This window comes from Phocoena phocoena, chromosome 1, assembly GCF_963924675.1.
Source record: "Phocoena phocoena chromosome 1, mPhoPho1.1, whole genome shotgun sequence".
Taxonomy (NCBI): domain Eukaryota; kingdom Metazoa; phylum Chordata; class Mammalia; order Artiodactyla; family Phocoenidae; genus Phocoena; species Phocoena phocoena.
The window spans coordinates 16,373,858-16,390,264 of NC_089219.1; the positions used below are offsets into that span (position 1 = coordinate 16,373,858).

General features: G+C 52.9%; 1 protein-coding gene across 1 annotated transcript in view; it reads right to left on the bottom strand.

Annotated features, from left to right (window-relative positions):
* Positions 1–519: 519 nt before the first annotated feature.
* ECE1 (endothelin converting enzyme 1) overlaps positions 520–16,407 on the bottom strand; it is a 54,371-nt gene continuing 38,483 nt past the window's right edge. The window contains 10 exon segments of the mRNA XM_065879729.1: positions 520–696; positions 1,323–1,418; positions 3,504–3,694; positions 4,495–4,562; positions 5,238–5,348; positions 8,322–8,425; positions 9,950–10,027; positions 10,482–10,580; positions 11,828–11,938; positions 15,808–15,922. Coding sequence (XP_065735801.1) covers positions 520–696; positions 1,323–1,418; positions 3,504–3,694; positions 4,495–4,562; positions 5,238–5,348; positions 8,322–8,425; positions 9,950–10,027; positions 10,482–10,580; positions 11,828–11,938; positions 15,808–15,922 — 1,150 coding nt within the window.

Consider the following 16,407-nt stretch of genomic DNA (forward strand, 5'->3'; position numbering starts at 1 on the left):
AGGTTATTTAGAAAAACAGAACATAATAAATATACCAATCCTTTCCTTTAAAAAAAAAAAAAGTGTTTCAAATGCGTTATTTCCCTGAAGATTTCCAGTGTATTCCACAATGTTTAAAAAATAGTTTCCCCAAAAATACATCTTTAAAGCACTGACACAGTGGTGTTTGTGGCGTATCTGGCGCTGGATGTGGGCAGGAGGCTGTGTCCTGCTGCCCGTGTCGGCGTGGGGCCCAGGCCTGGTGAGCAACTGGCCTGACACCCAAATGCCCATCAGAGTTGACACACGTGTGCCTGGGATGACCGGGTCTTCACAGGGGAGCAAATCTCGGATTAATGTGAGAACCCACATCACAGACTTGGTTCGGGCTGAAAACCCTCCAGCGAGGGGAAGGGGGCCCGAGGTGGCCAGGCACCGCCCTGGGCGCCGGAAGGAGCGGGCAGCCTTGTTGGCCCCGCCCCAGGGGCGGTCCTCGGCCCCTGCCCTGCTTCCTCCTTGGCTCTTGATGCTCCACCCCTCTCACCACACTTCACACTTGTGACGAGGGTTCATGGGTGAGCCGGGCGGGCAGTGGAAGTGTTCCGAGAACTCCCTGGAGTTGGAGATGGAGCCGATGACCCGGAAGCGGGACGGGCTATGAGGATCGGTGATGAGACCTTCGTGCGAGCTCTCGGGCGTGCGGACGGAGCACCAGACCTTCGGGGGAGAGACATGGGAGAGGCCGGGGTCACCAATGGCCCCATCACCACAGCAGGGAAATAAGGGCCCCGCCTGGTTCTGAGACCCCGGGGGGCCAGGAGAGCCTGTCAAGTGGGTTAGGAAGAGACAGGGGCTGGTGGGACCCCATCCCAGCTTCCTCTGCTGCAGCCACAGCAGCTCTCTGTCTGTTCCGGGCATCTTCGTGACATTTCACCTGAACGAAGGATTCTGCCCCAAAACCACTTTGAGTCCAGATCAAACTGTCTAATGGCCTGGTGGCTCCGGGCACCAACAGAAGGCTACATGTTGAATGCCAGCTCAAGGAACAGCCCGGGATGTCTTGAGTTTTCAAGACATTGCTAGAATCCCAGAAGCAGAAGGGCCCTTAGCAGTCACCTCGTCCTCTTACCTACCTGATGCAGGAATTCCTCTAACAGCATTCTTGGCCCTTCCTTGAATTTCTCTAATGATGAAGCTCACCTCCTTACCGGGTAAATGCCCTGTGGATGGACCCGTGAGCTAGGGCTTCCCAATTTGAGGAAACTTGCCTTTTGATTTTCAGAGCTCCTGGAACTCAAGATGGCAGATTCTGTCTGAGTTTGGCTTTTCTCTAATGAACTCACCTGTGCAAACCCCAGGAAGAAGAGCTGGTTATTGGTGAGACCCAGGGTGGGCAACGTCTGCTCAGCCCCGTACTTCTTCACCCAGTTCTGGTAGGCCTGGGGGGAGAGAACAGAGCTCAGGGTCCCCATGACACAGGAGCAAGCGGGGTGGGGTGGGGGCTACCGTGGGAGGTCGGGGATGGTCTACCAGCTCAGCCTAGAAGAGCTGTCCTCTTTACCTGCACTCATTCTGAGGGGAGCTCATTCAACACTATGGCTTTGAATACCATCTACATCTAAATACCGACGGCTCTCAAATGCACGCCCTTCTAGCTCCAGCCTCTTCTTGGGTATATTCAACTGCCCCAGCTGGATATCCAAGATGCATCCCAAACTTAACACACACACACACACACACACAATCACTTTCCCATCACAGTAAGTGACATCACCAACCCCCCAGTTACTCAGGCCCAAACCCCAGGACTCTCCCTTGATTCTTCTCTTTCAATCCACCGAACAACCCAAATCTAACCACTTCTCACCTTTCCCATTGCTCTATCCTGTCTCTTGCCTGGACAACCTCACAGCAGCTTTCTACCTAGTCTTCCGTGACTCAAACTGGTCCAATTCCAATCCCCTCCCAACTTAGCAACTCAAGTCATCCTCGTAAAGCAGGGGTTGGCAAAATTTTCTGTAAAAGGCTGGAGAGTAACTATTTTCAGCTTCGGAAGCCAAACACTTTTCCGCAGCAACTCAAGGGCGCCGCTGTTGTGTGAAAGCAGACACAGGCACCGTGGAGACGAATGGGCATGGCTGTGTCCCCCCCAATTTTTATTTATTTTTATTGATTTATCCAGCTGAGGGCTGGATGTGGCCCAGGGACTGTAGGTCTGCTGACCCTGTCGTACAGGATAACTTAGATCATTTCATTCCTCTACTTAAAACCCCTGCAGCAGCTCTCATTGTCGCCAGAATAAAACCCAAGCTCCTTGCTCAGCCGGCAGAGGCCGGCAGCCTTGTCCAGCCCCTCCTCCGGCCTCCCCCCTGCCCTGGGCCCTGCCCTCCCTCCACGCTGCCCCCGTCCTCCTTCCTGTCCTTGACCACGCCAGGCTTGGGTCCATCTCATGGCCTCCGTACTTACTCTTCTTTCCCAGCTTTCCCTGCCTCTTCCTCATCATTTAGGTCTCAATTCAAATGTCATCCCCTCCAGAAGGCCTCCCCTGGCCATCCTTCCCCCCATTTTCCTTTATTACTTTGGCCTAGTTTATATTCTTCTTCTCCTTATCAATACCTGGAGTTACCTCATTTATTTGTGTAGGTATGTATTGCCTTTCTCCCCCTCCCCACCCCATTAAAATTGGGAGCTTTAGGACAGCAGGATCCCTGTCTGTTTTGTCACAGAATCTCCGGCGCCAACAACAGTACACGGTGGGTAGAAAGTTCGCGATTCCCTTTCACTGACTAATGGACGTCAGGCAAGTTGCTGAACGTTTCTGGGGTGGTTTCCTCACCTGCAAAACGGGCGTGTGATACCTAATTGTAAAGCTGTCGGGGGCGCTGAGCACAGCACCTGGCGCACAGTAAGGCCTCAATACCGGGCACCTCGTGGGATTTCTGTTCTCACTACCACGGGGAGCTGGAGGCTCTGCACTGGCCTCTGGTATCTCCCTTCCAACTCAGCTAACATCTCCGAGTGCCACTCCGGACCAGGCCCTGAGCCCAAGTGGTCACATGCTATCTTTCTAACACCCAGCGATGCAGGGACTAGGTAGCCACAGCCATGTATTCTGAGGCTCAAGGAGGCTGAGTGACTTACTCCAGACCCAGGACGTGAGCCGGAAGTGGCTCCAAGACCACTGACCCCTCCCTCCTTTCCTGGGCCCACTGCTGCCTGAGTCAGTGGTGGCTTCCCCTGTAAAGGGAAGAACAGGCAGGTCTTCAGGTGGGTCTAGCCCAAGCCCTTTCTGGTGACCTTCAGTCGGGCTGGACTCAGAGCAGACAGCCTTTTATGTGCCAGTTCCATGCTAGGTGCTTCACAGACACCCTTTCAATCAGTTCTCACTGCCACCCATTCCACAGATGTGGCAACTGAGGCTCGCAGGGTAGACTTGCCCCAGCTTGTCTACAACCACCCTTAACTGAGAAGCAGCTGGACAGTCCTAACCTTGGCCTGGGGTGTGTGAGGAGGGGGCCTCTTACCCGATAGGCCGCCTTGAGGCCCCCATTATCAGCGATGTTCTCCCCGAGGGTGTGCCGGCCGTTCACCGGCTCCCCGTTCACGCTGTAGTTGCCGTACTGTTCCACCATGCACTCGGTCTGCTGCTTGAAAGCCTCCACGGATGAGTTCTTCCACCAGGGCCGAAGGTTCCCGTCCTTGTCATACTCCCGTCCTGCGGGGTCAGACAGAAGCGTCAGGTCAGGGGGAGAAGAGGCAGAGCCGGGACCCGTGCTGCTGGTTGTGCCTCTCCTCCCAGGGAGAAATGACCCACCCATCTACCACCCAGCACCGGGGAGATGAGGCTGGTCTGGGTGCTAAAGGAGCTGCATGAATCAGCTGCTGGGGTGGGGGTGGGGGGTAGAGGAACCTGATCTCAGCAAAGGGCCAGCATGTTCAAATCTTCGGTGGAGCTGGATTCACTGTCAAGGCTGGTGAAGGGCCTCTGACCCTGAGCCAGGAGGAGGTGAACGCAGCCAGCAGTGCTAGGCTCATGGGACAGGGCCCGGCCTCCAAGGCCCTGCCTCCTCCTTCTTCGCCTTGGAGTCCCCAAGGCAGGAGGCAATGAGGAGGATTCTGGACATTAGCTGGTGAGGTGCTAACTCTTCTGACTGTGGTTGGACCAGAGAAATCTCTGGAGTGGTGGAGAAATGTTCTCTCCCCGCTGACTACTGATACCCACCCCTGGCACTGCACACCGTCCTGGAGCAGGGTGCTCCCCTGTGAGTCTGCCCTGTCCTCACAACCACCACAAAAGCATCATGCCCATTTTACAGAGCAGAAAACAGAGGCCTACAGAACTGATGGGACTTGCTAAGGTCCACACAATTGGCAGGTGGCCGGGCCAGGATATGAACCCAGATCCTTCTGTCTCTAAGGCTAAGACCCTTAGACGTGAAGGGAGCAAAGGCAGAAGCAGTGGGGCCAGGAAGCTGGTGGGGAAATCATCTGAAGGGGACCCCAAGGAACCTGTACCTTGATCGTCAAAAGCATGAGTCAGCTCGTGGCCCACGACGACACCGATGCCACCAAAGTTTAAGGCACTGAAGGGGAGGACACGAAGGTGAGAGTGATGCCATGTGGGGAGGGACCACTGCCTTCCCAGCCTGGAGACACGGCAGAGTCCCGCAGGGCTCCAGCCAGGCCCCTGAGCCAGTCAGAGCCTGGTGAGTCTGCTCTGCCCTGCCTGTGCCCGCTGGATGCCAAGCATTGTGCCAGGTGCTCTGTGGCACCGCACGGTCTTCTTTGGTCATCCCAAAGACTTAGGCCTTGGTAACTAACTCTATAAGTGAGCAGACAGAGGCGTGGAATGGTTCAGGCACTTTGCCCAAGGGCCACACAGTCAGCAGAGAGCAGGTCTGGGATTCGGACCCAGGCCTGTGTGGATTTCATTTCCGAGACAGTGCCCTCACTCTTCCCACCTTCCCAGCTGAGACTGTTCTAGAACGCTGTTAGAGGGGAATTTCCCTATATGTGGCTCCTACCCCCAAGTTCCCACCGTGCAGGGGCTTCCCCGGTCCCGGAGACCCCGGAGGGAAGCACAGGGAGTAAGGCTGTTGTTTCCATGGCAACATCTCCTGGCCGGTGGGACGAGGAGCTCTCAGCGAGGTGGGTGTGCGCGTGGGGTCAGCTGTGGGCCACAGGGCCGGGCTGGGCCGGGGGATCCACTGAGGGGTGTGGGGAGGAGACGGGGCGGGAGCAACAGAAGCATCGCGTACTTGGGTGAAGAGCGGGTGTAGAACGGTGCCTGCAGGATTCCAGCTGGAAACACGATCTCATTCTTGGTGGGCGAGTAGTAAGCGTTCACCATGGGTGGCGTCATGCTCCACCTGCAAGCGAGACACACGGGCAAGCTCAGAGCCTGCTGGGGGAGCGCAGGTGGGGATGGCCCATCTGGAGAGTGTCCAGAGCCCTAAAAGTGTGGATTCCCCTTGACCCCAGGCCCCAGGCCACACAAGCACACACAGTCCCAGAAACTATAACTTTAGCCATGTGAGCAAGCGTAGTGAAATCTTACTTTACGTTTAATTTCATTTCACTGACTATTAAAAATGCTGAGCATCTCAGGACTTCCCTGGTGGTCCAGTGGTTAAGACTCTGCGCTCCCACCGCGGGGGGCACAGGTTCCATCCCTGGTCGGGGTACTAAGATCCCCCATGCCATGCTGCGTGGTCAAATACAAAATTAAAAAAATGTTGAGCATCTCAGAAAAAAAAAAAAGAACAAAATGGACCATTACATACTAAAAAGTCATTACAATCCAGGCTCAAAATGTATTTGTCAGCAGTTTTCAAAGTGTGCTCTGTGGATACCTGGCGGGATGGGAATCCCTCAATTCCCTTTCAGGGGTTCTGTGAGGTCAAACTATTTTCATAATAATGTTAAGATGTTATTTGCCTTTCCCATCGTGTTGACGTTACATTGATGGTGTAAAAGCAACGCTGGGTAAAACTGCTGGAGTCCTAGCTGAGTCAGGCTGGTGGCACCAGCTGTTCAATTGGTCACCATGTTCTTCACCAGAAAAAAAAAGTCATTTTCACTTAAGAACATCCTTGATGACACAGCATAGCTATTAACTTCATTAAATCTAGACCCTTGAGTACAAGTCTCTAAATATTATGCGTGACCAGATGGGAACCACTCATAAGCATTTCTGTTTTTTTCATGGAACACCATTTGTACTTGAGAGGATGACTGGTGTTTGACAGACATATCCTTGAAAATGAATAGAGTGAACTCATCACCTCAAGGAAAACAACCGACACCGTTTGTTGCCAATGATAAAAATGCAAGGTTTCCAAAAACCTGAAGTTTCAAGCAAAATTTTGAAAAACTGGTATCGGCCACCACTAACTTGACAGCTGCCCAATATTTAAAGACTTCTCTCTGGAGGTCAGCAGGGATATTACCAAAGGTGGATTTTTTTGGATATTCTAAAATGAAGAAGTTACTGTTTGCAAGATATGTGAAATTCAACGAAGCACTGTTTTCCCAATGACCAATGCACGGTGTTACAAAATCATACCGCGGTAAAAGATCCATTCAAAGCGCAAGACAGACCGATGGATTTCAGTGTAACAGAGTATGAAAAGTTTATGAATATGGTTTCGGAGGGCGGTGCAACTAACCTTTAAGAAAGTTACACCTGTCGCGTTTTGGTATAGTATCAACGAAGGATGTGCACATGTATCAAAAAGCCTGTTCAAAGGTCCCTCCGTTTTCTAACTACATGTCTGTGTGAGGCTAGAATTTCTTTATTCCTATCTTTTCTTTTTTTTTTTCGGCCACACTGCATGTGGAACATCCCCAACCAGGAACTGAACCTGTGTCCCCTGTACTGGAAGCGTGGCGTCTTAACCACTGGACCACTGGGGAAGTCCTAGAATTTCTTTATATATTTCAAAACAATATATTGTACCAGAATGAAGGCAGAAGCAGATGTGAGAATCTGGCTGTCTTCTATTAAGCCAAACATTAAAGAAATTTGCAAAAAGTAAAACAATACCTCTCTTCTCAATAAATTAAAAAAAAAATTGTTCTTTTTCATAAAATTTTCAGAAAAATCAATATAACTCCCATAGGGCTTCCCTGGTGGCGCAGTGGTTAAGAACCGCCTGCCAATGCAGGGGACACAGGTTCGAGCCCTGGTCCAGGAAGATCCCACATGCAGCGGAGCAACTAAGCTCGTGTGCCACAACTACTGAGCCTGCGCTCTAGAGCCTGTGAGCCACAACTACTGAGCCCATGTGTCACAACAACTGAAGCCCACGTGCCTAGAGCCCATGCTCTGCAACAAGAGAAACCACTGCAATGAGAAGCCTGCACACTGCAACGAAGAGTAGCCCCCGTTCGTCACAGCTAGAGAAAGCCCGCGTGCAGCAACGAAGACCCAATGCAGCCAAAAATAAATAAATAAAATAAATTTGTTAAAAAAAAAAAAATATATATATATATATAACTCCCATAAACAAAAAAGCTTTGGGGGGTTCAATGATTTTAAGAGTGTAGAAGGGGCCCTGATGGTAGATAGTAATGAAACACTTGGATTCCAAATGGTTTTTCTGGTGGGAAGGGCCAGTGGGGAGTGGAGTGAGACAGAAAGGATATTTTCTCCAAGAGCCTCGACAGTCACTATGTCTCCTCCAGTAAGTCCCACAGAGATGTATTAAGGGGTGGGTATATTAATGAGTAGGAGACTAACTTTAGATGGAAAATTTTAAGCTAAATTAAAAGACTTCAAATAAATTCACAACACTGGGGCAGTGCCTGTGCCTTATTCTGGAGATCAAAAACCACCTTCTTGTACGTTTATGGGGAGCCCTGGTTGACGACAACTCAAACCCCTGTTGTCCACAAGAGGGAGCCAGAGGCAAAGAAGTTGCTTTCTCTTTTCTCTAACATTTACCCTGCAAAATGTTTTAGGCATGGAGGGAGTTTAGTCTGAGAACTAGTACTAGGCTGATTACATCTGAGTTTTCTAGGAGGCTATTAAGCTCCTCCCATCCTATCTACAGATAATGAAGCAAAGGCTCCGAACGCTGAAGTGGTGGAGCTGGGCGGTGATGCCAGGCCTGCTCAACTCCAGGGGCGAAAGCTCCGTCTGGCAACAGGCTGGGCTCTAAGGGCACACAGACTTGGGCTGATCTCAGCTCCCGGCTTCTGAGCTGGGTAACAGCCGCCCCCGCTCCTCAGAGGGCCCTCGTGACAGTCACATCCCGCACCCTGCTCGTGCTGAAGGAGAGCTGGGCCCCCATACCTGCCTGCAGGAGCCCATGCCCTCCCAGCGAGGCCCGGGGACTCACTGATCTCTGTTGGGCGCTTTCCGGAGCTGGTCGGCAGTGACCCTCCATGAGAAGTTGAAAAACCGCATGGCGTTCTCGAAGTAGAGGTCTGGAACCGCGGTGTACTGGACAGGCGGGAGCAAGCCACAGGGTCAGAGCCCACTCAGGTCCCTGAACGCAAACCGTGTCTTCTAAAACTGAGAAAACTGAGACCCCATGCAGTCAGGGGCTGGTCCGCAGGGCAGAGACTAGAACGGAGGGCTCAGAGCTGCAGGCTTGGGCTCTTCCCTTGGCCCTCATCCCCCCCCCACCGCCCCCCCACCCCACCGCCGCCTTCCAAGGACACACCAAGAGCTTCACCCAGGGCCAACCAGCACCCAACAGTGTCTCCAGGCAGCAGGAAGCCCCTGCAGCCGTGCCAGGGCCTTAGGTGGGAAATATGTCCAGTGGGGTCCAGAACTTTCTGCGATGATGGACATGTTCTACGCCTATGTTGTCGGATACGGTCGACAGCAGCCACATGTGGCTTCTGAGCATTTCAAATGTGGCTAGTGCAACCTTTTAACTTAATTATTTAATTCATTTTGATTTTAATTAATTAGCCATCTGTGGCTAGTAGCTACCACGCTGGCCAGCACAGACCTCATAAATCCAGCTGGGATCTGTGAAACCTCAGGGGACAGGCATTACTGCACACCTTCCTCACCACTCAGCCCGGCCTTTCAGCTCTTGCCAGGGGCAAGGTTCTCCCTTAGATCTGCTCTAGGACTTTTTGGCTTTACATCAGGGCTCTGGTAAAATGCTAGGCCCTTGGGGTCATGACTCCAATCCTGTGGGGTCTGCCTGGGCTGTCTCCAGGAGCCCCTCGTCTTATACCATGATACCCTGGAGCATCTAAAATTACTCTCAAGGAAAAAGGCTGAGAATATGAGCCCCATATTCTCAGAAGTAGTTTTAATGTTCTTTGGTTTTAAATATAACCATGATGAGCGGTTATTACAATTTCTAAAATGCCTGAATTCACAAATTTCAATTATAAGGTATAAAACTTTATCTTTCGGGGCAGAAGCACAATCCGTTTAAAGGAGTGATTTGCCCAAAGGTCTAACCACCAGGGATGTATCAACTACGCTTGTTGCCTAAATTAAGCTTAAACGTGCACTTGGGATTTATTCTTCCTCTTTCCCATTAGCATTTCGAAGTCCGAATGAGAGGTCCAGGTTTCTCTGGGGAGGTTGGGGAGAAGCCTGGGGATAGGAGGCAACTCGGGGGGCTGGGAAGTGTATGAGGGGTTCCACTCTGTACTCTACCCCCTGATGCTTTAGGGACACCGATTCTCTCTACACCTTCTAGGATCTGTTTTCCCCCATTATTTCCCACTCATTCAGTAGAGCTGACTGTGCTGTGCTGGTCATTGACTGCTGGCGGCTCTGGGGAGGTGGGGGTCACCGGCTGGCCCAGGAGAGGAAGGAGCAGATAACGGCTCCTTAGTTCGCAGTCCATGCCCAAACCCCACACCACATCATCTCCAGATGTCTTGACAGTCATGGTGCCTCCAGCGGCCCACCCAGACCCAGCCTCTGCCCTTTCCCAAGCGGGGTCCCCATGGGTATTCAGGAATGCAAAGGGGCAGGGTGGGAGCCACTCACATCACTGAACACTTTGTCCAGCTCCTTGGGGTCCATGATAAAGTTGGGGTAGCCTATCATGTTGTAGATCGCATCCGCCTGGGCAGGAGAGACACAGAGGACAGTGAACGCCCAGCAGTGCTCTGTGGATGCCGGGCTCAGGGTCTGGGCCAAGGGGAAACGGCCCAGCTCCTCCCATCTCAGAGCTTTCACGTCCCTTCCTCTTGTCTAACTTCCACTTATCCTTGGGGTCTCTGCCTAAATGTCATGTCCCAAGGGAAGCCTTCCCTGGTCACCACCCCCTGCTGGGCCGCATCTGATCCATGGTCACACCTCCCTTGCACACTTAGCACAGTTTGTTTTCATACAGTCGTTAATCCGATCATGTGTTCAAGGCTGTCCCTCCATCGTGCTGGACTTTCCACCTCCTGAACACAGGACAGCGACCGTGCTGCGCTCACTGGATAAAACTAGTCCCTTCTTCATCCACCCTCGTCTCTCTGAGGCTGCTGCCCTCTGTGCGGGACCCCTCCCAGCACCCGTCCAGCCTCACCTTTTCCTTGGCTGATTTCCGAGTGTCTTCATCCATCCACTTCAGGGTGCTCAGGCTCTCTTCAAACGCCTTCTTGATCTCCAGGATTATCTCGCTGGCCTGAGAAGACAGCAGCTGAACCAGTCAGGTCTGGGCACTGGACTTGCCTAAAGGCAGTGGGCATCCCAGGGAGAAGGATGACACCAGGCCAGAGACTCAACTCAGATCCTGGCTTGAGGTCTTGTGCTCCAAGGTGCTGGGCTAAGGAGGGGGGCCACAGCCATGTTCCCCCAAACTCGTTCCTCTGAACACTAACATCCTGTGAGATGAGACTGGACTTCTGTAAACAGGGCTCCCTGGTCAAATACACTCAGGGCAAGCTTTGGGAACGTTGGAAAAGTCTCTTTGCTGCGGGACTTTTCAGAGCCTTTACTGGGTACCAGGCGCTGCAACTCTTTTTAGAGATGCCAGAATATGTAGCTGTTCTCAGATGTACTGGACCACAGAATTCCTTTCTGATGGACTGGGCTTTAAAATCTAGAGAGGTCGAGTTCTGAGGAGCGGTTTCAGAAATGCTCTGCTTGGGCTGGAGATGAATGGCTGCTTTTGAGGGTGATAACGTTGAGAGCAGACCCGGAGACTGAAGACTCTAGGGCAGGGGAAGGTGGAGTCGGGCAGCAGAAAGAGCAGAGGGACTGATGGCATCAGCCACTAACAGGTAGGTCATGGTCAGTCACGTAACAGATTTGAGTCTCAGTTTGCTAACCTCTGACTGCAAATAATATCTATGCAGTTAAAGTTAGAAATAAAAGTGGTACCAACGACGTTAACAGCTACCATTTATTGACCCCTTCTTCTGTGCCAGGTGCCCTCTTGTGTGCACTATGTCATTTAGTCTCCACTGGCAGGATGGACACTCCCACTTCCATGTTCACGGAGTGAGATTATCCCAAGTCACCCAGCCAGGAAGAGGTAAAGCCAGGATCTGAGCTGGGGCCTGGCTGTCTCCTGGTGCTCAGCCATGAGGTTCCTCTGTCCGTCACCCCTCGAGGTCAGGGTGCTCTGTCAACATTACCTCTCTGGGTCCTCCCTGCCTCTTGGAGGTGGAGACGGCTGGAATAACCTGGCCGGGCTGTGGTGAGGGTTACATGAGCTACTACAGATAAGGTGCCTGGTACCCGATCATAGCAGCTATTGTGCATAACTCAGATTATTCAAGGCTTTAGAAAACAGGACCTTGGAGTTAAAGTTGGAGCCCTGGCCTGGGGTAGGGAAGGTCCAGAGCAGACCAGAGCGTGGGCTGTCAGGCTCGTGAGGGGCCATCTCAGGAGTGATGTCACAGCCTGTGTGCACAGGGAGACACTTACTATGTTCTTGCTGTCCTCGGCGAAGGTCGCTTTGACGAACATGGGGCCCAGGGCGAAGCCCAAGGTGTTCTCTGTGTCACTCACGCAAAACTTCCAGCGAGGAAGACAGGTCTGGAAAACACAAGTCAGAGGGGTTACTTGGCCCCCATCCTTCTTCCCAACCCCTGTCTGTCTGGGAGGTGGCACCAGCTAGGCCCGTGCTCCTGTCCAGAACTTGAGGGAGACCTTTTCTGACCCAGTGGAAGTTATTTTAGGCACTGGACCAAGAGGCCACGGGATAGCCCTAATCACCGGCATCTACTACTTCCTGCAGAGCACTTCACAGATGCTGATGGTATCCTCCGGAGCCATCAAAATGAACCTGGGAGCCTGATGAGGAAACAGATACTCAGCAAGGGGAAACCGCTGGTCCAGAGGCCCCCAGCCACCGGAACTCTCACGTGCCTGATTCCACACCCCACACCCCTCCTGGAAGAGGACGAGGATCCTGGTGGCAGAGAGCCTTGGGCAGTTAACTTTCTACCCCCCGGTGAGGCGCTAGCTTCAGCCCCACCTGCTCCCCTGCCCTGGCAGCCTTTGGGGACAGTCCGTATGACCACAAGTGGTGGCCCTGCTCACATAAACCCCTGTGCTGCAGAGGAAGCCCAGTCTTCTTAACCCTGAAGAGCAGGTGGTAAAAACCACCCAGGCTCAGGGTAGCCTGCTTCATAACAGCCATCAACTGAAAACAACACAAATGCCCATCGCCAGGCAGATGGATAAACAAAATGTGGTATTTTTATACAACAGCACACGACTTGGAAACAAAAGGGAAGGAACAACTGATGTACACAACATGGATGAATTTCACAGCTGTTTTGCTGAGCAAAAGAAGCCCGCACAGTTGTGTGGTCCCATCTACGCCCACCTCTGGGGATGCTGGATCGGGAAGACTGATGGGAATGGCGGGCAAGGGACCCTCCTGGGCAGAGCATGCTGGACAAACGGCTGATGAAAATGTTCTCTGTCTTGATTGGGTTGGTGGTTACAGAAGTGATTTCATTTGTCCAAACTCACTAACCTGTATACTTAGTGTATACATTTTATTGTGTGTAGTAAATTACACCTTTTTTTTTTTTTTTTTTTTGCGGTACGCGGGCTTCTCATGCTGTGGCCTCTCCCGTTGAGGAGCACAGACTGCGGACGCGCAGGCTCAGCGGCCATGGCTCACAGGCCCAGTCGCTCCACGGCATGTGGGATCCTCCCAGACCGGGGCACGAACCCATGTCCCCTGCATCGGCAGGCGGACTCTCAACCACTGCGCCACCAGGGAAGCCCTAAATTACACCTTTTAAAAAAGTTTCTTAAAGGCAAGAAGGAAGAAAGGAAGGAAGAAAAAGGCACTCCAGCCTTCACTAAGTTCTTTTTTTTTTTTGCAGTACACGGGCCTCTCACTATTGTGGCCTTTCCCGTTGCAGAGCACAGGCTCCAGACGCGCAGGCTCAGCGGCCATGGCTCACGGGCTCTGCCACTCCGCAGCATATGGGATCTTCCCGGACCGGGGCACGAACCCGTGTCCCCTACATCGGCAGGCAGACTCCCAACCACTGCGCCACCAGGGAAGCCCCTCTAAGTTCTTTTAAACTCTCCCAGCTGTGTGTCCACTTGGCCACCCCTCTCCTCCCCCCAACCCCACCCACTGCTCTTCCTCAGCTTCAAAGCCTACAGCTGGACACGGGCTGTACCGGATCTGGCGGAGCCTGACCCCACAGGAGGTTGGGCCCAGGGGGATTCTAACTGCTGGGCTCTGTGGGGGCTCCAGGCTGGGACGGCTGAATCACGGACTGATTCTTATTGTCTTCTCAGGGGGTTCTTCGCGTAAACCCGTTCATTCACGCATGCGTTCATTAACTCACACAGCCAGTGTTCTCTGAGCAGTTCTGCTGTGCCCTGACTGTGCTAGGTCTTGCCCTCTGGGCTCAGCTGAAATGCCCAGAACATTCGGGGGAGAGACAGGTGCATAAAAAGCGTAACAGCATCAGCAATAGTAGTAAATGTTTAGTAAGTGTTTACTGGGTGCGGGGCCCTACCCTGCAGAATCCTCGCTGTTAACCCGACGAGGCAGGTACCCCCTGTGCTCCTTTCTGCAGCTGAAGAACACGGTGTGCAGTATGGTAGCCTTCACAGCAGACTTTGCAGGGATTCCCTCATGTAATCTCAGACAACCCTCTGGTAAATAGGGCAGTGATGAGTTACCCCTTTTTACAGATGGGAAGACTGAGCTCCCTGATCCAATGAAGTGATTTGCCCAAGGCTGTATGGTTAGAGGAAGCATTGCAAACTCAGAACTTCTGACCCAAAGCTCTGTGCTATTACCTCCCTACGAGGATGGGCACCTGGATGCCGTATAAGGCTTTACAAATTAAAAGTGTTTTCCCAAATGGAGGCCATTCCCAAGGGTCCTGTGAGATGAGGTCAGGGATGATCCCAAACAACAGATGAGAAAACTGAGGCTCAGAGAGCCTGGGAGACCACGTGTTCAGGGGACAGAGTCCCTGCCTTGTCGCGTCTGTGACCCAGGCGCTCACCCAGGGCTGGTCCAAGATAGCAGCAGGTGGGGCAGGAAGGAGGGCAGGGCAGCCAGCTCTTCCCCTGGCCCTTCTCTGCGGGCCCAGGGTGGCCTTCGTGGCTGAGCAAGCCCCTCTTGTCAGGAGCAGGGATTGTTCCCAGCCTCCCTCTCCCTCTGTCCCCTTCCTGCCAGAGGTGGGTGTACAAGGGGAGGGAGAGACAGAACTTTCCCCAGGATCAACTCCGGGACCCACATGCTGCCATTCTCTGCCAGTCCTCATCTGGCTCTGCCCACTGCCCTGGACTCTGGGAGGGGCTGCAGGAGCAGAGTCCACCTGGCGCCAGCTCTGCTCGCCCCCTGGGGTCTTGCTAGCTGCGGTCCTGGGCGTGGGCAGGGTGTGCCGGGGTAGGGGGGCTTGGCACTCGAGCCTCCACTGCTCTGTGGCTGGGGTACCTCCTAGCTGCCTGCAGGGGTCCCGGCTTGGTGTATCCCCTCAGCACGTGAGGACTGATCGGTTTCTCTCAGCCCCCTCAGCAGACGTGGGGGCCTGGGGCACAGACCCCATCTCAGTGTCTCCGTACTGGGCTCAGAATCTGGCACATGGTGTCAGGGTGTCAGTGAACACGCACTAGCTGGCCGTGTGAACGACACAATGACCTCCACTTCCTTGGGGAGGTGGAAGTAGCTGGAGGGCAGGGGTCACAGTGGGGCAGTTAAAGCTGGTGAAGGGACTTCCCTGGTGGTCCAGTGGTTAAGACCCCAGGCTCCCAGTGCAGGGGGCCCGGGTTTGATCCCTGGTCGGGGAACTAGATCCCACATGCGTGCCGCAACTAAGAAGCCCACATGCCGCAACTAAAAAAAAGATCCCGCATGCCTCAACTAAGACCTGGCACAGCCAAATAAAGATAAATAAATAAGTACTGAAAGATAAAATAAAATAAAATAAAGCTGGTGGAAACCACCTGGTCTGGGGCTTGGGAGGATAATGGTATCAGTGGACACTCGTGTCGTACTTACCGTGAGTCAGGGGCTGCTCCAAGGGTTTTACATTTATGGTGAAGAAGTAGTATTATTGGGGGGGGGCCCCTGTGTGAGAGGGGGCTGATGATCATACCCACCTTGCAGGGATGTGACAGTCACATGAGTTACACAAGGAAAGCCTTATCACCATCACCATTGAGAAGGAGTCGGAAGGGAAAGCCCAGAAGCCACCTTTTGCTGTAAATTAGCTAAATCACTGAGAGTCCTCTTTACACTTGAAGACGGTGTAATCACCTCTTCCTGGAAACTTCTGCCCACCCCTGGCTGGCTTAGATCCCCTCCTGTGCACCCAGGGACACCATGGTGGATCCCTTCAGTGGCCCTCTTCATCCTCTGCCTGTTGTCTACCTCCCTCGCGAGTTCTAGGGCCTGGCGCACAGCAGGTGCTCACCTTCTTAGTCCCGTACATGACTTCCATGAACTTCTCGTCGGCGTCCTGAAAGCGCTGATCGAGGAAGGAGCTTGTTTTCCGCACCAGGTTCCAGATCATGTAGTTGTTCAGTAGGCTGGGGCAAGAAGATGACAGACAGGCTCAGAAGTGCCCCAGGTTGGACGCACAGCAGCATTCCCCCCACTGGCCTCTAGGGGGCGCTCACGGAGATGCACCCTGGATGCTGTGTGGTACTGGGCTGAAGAAGGGAAGGAGTGGCCATTTCCAATGTTTGGGGAAGACCCAGCCAGAAGGCCAAAGGTGGGAAAGGGGGCCTAATAATCGGAGGGGAAGGAAGGAAGCTCTGGCCAGCCAGGCCAAGTTCTCTATGAATGAGAGCTCTCACTGCCCCCATCCCCAGGGCACAGAGAACCATCTGTGGCTGGTGTCACCTTTGCAAACAAGTCACCTTCACACATAGATATAGTGTTCACTATGGTGAACATCCAGCCTCAAACTGGAACCAACCTGAAAGTCTGACAAGTGGGGAACAGTGAGTAAATAATCATATTTATACTTGATGGAATATTATGCAGCCATGAAAAATGAGACCTGCAGAGG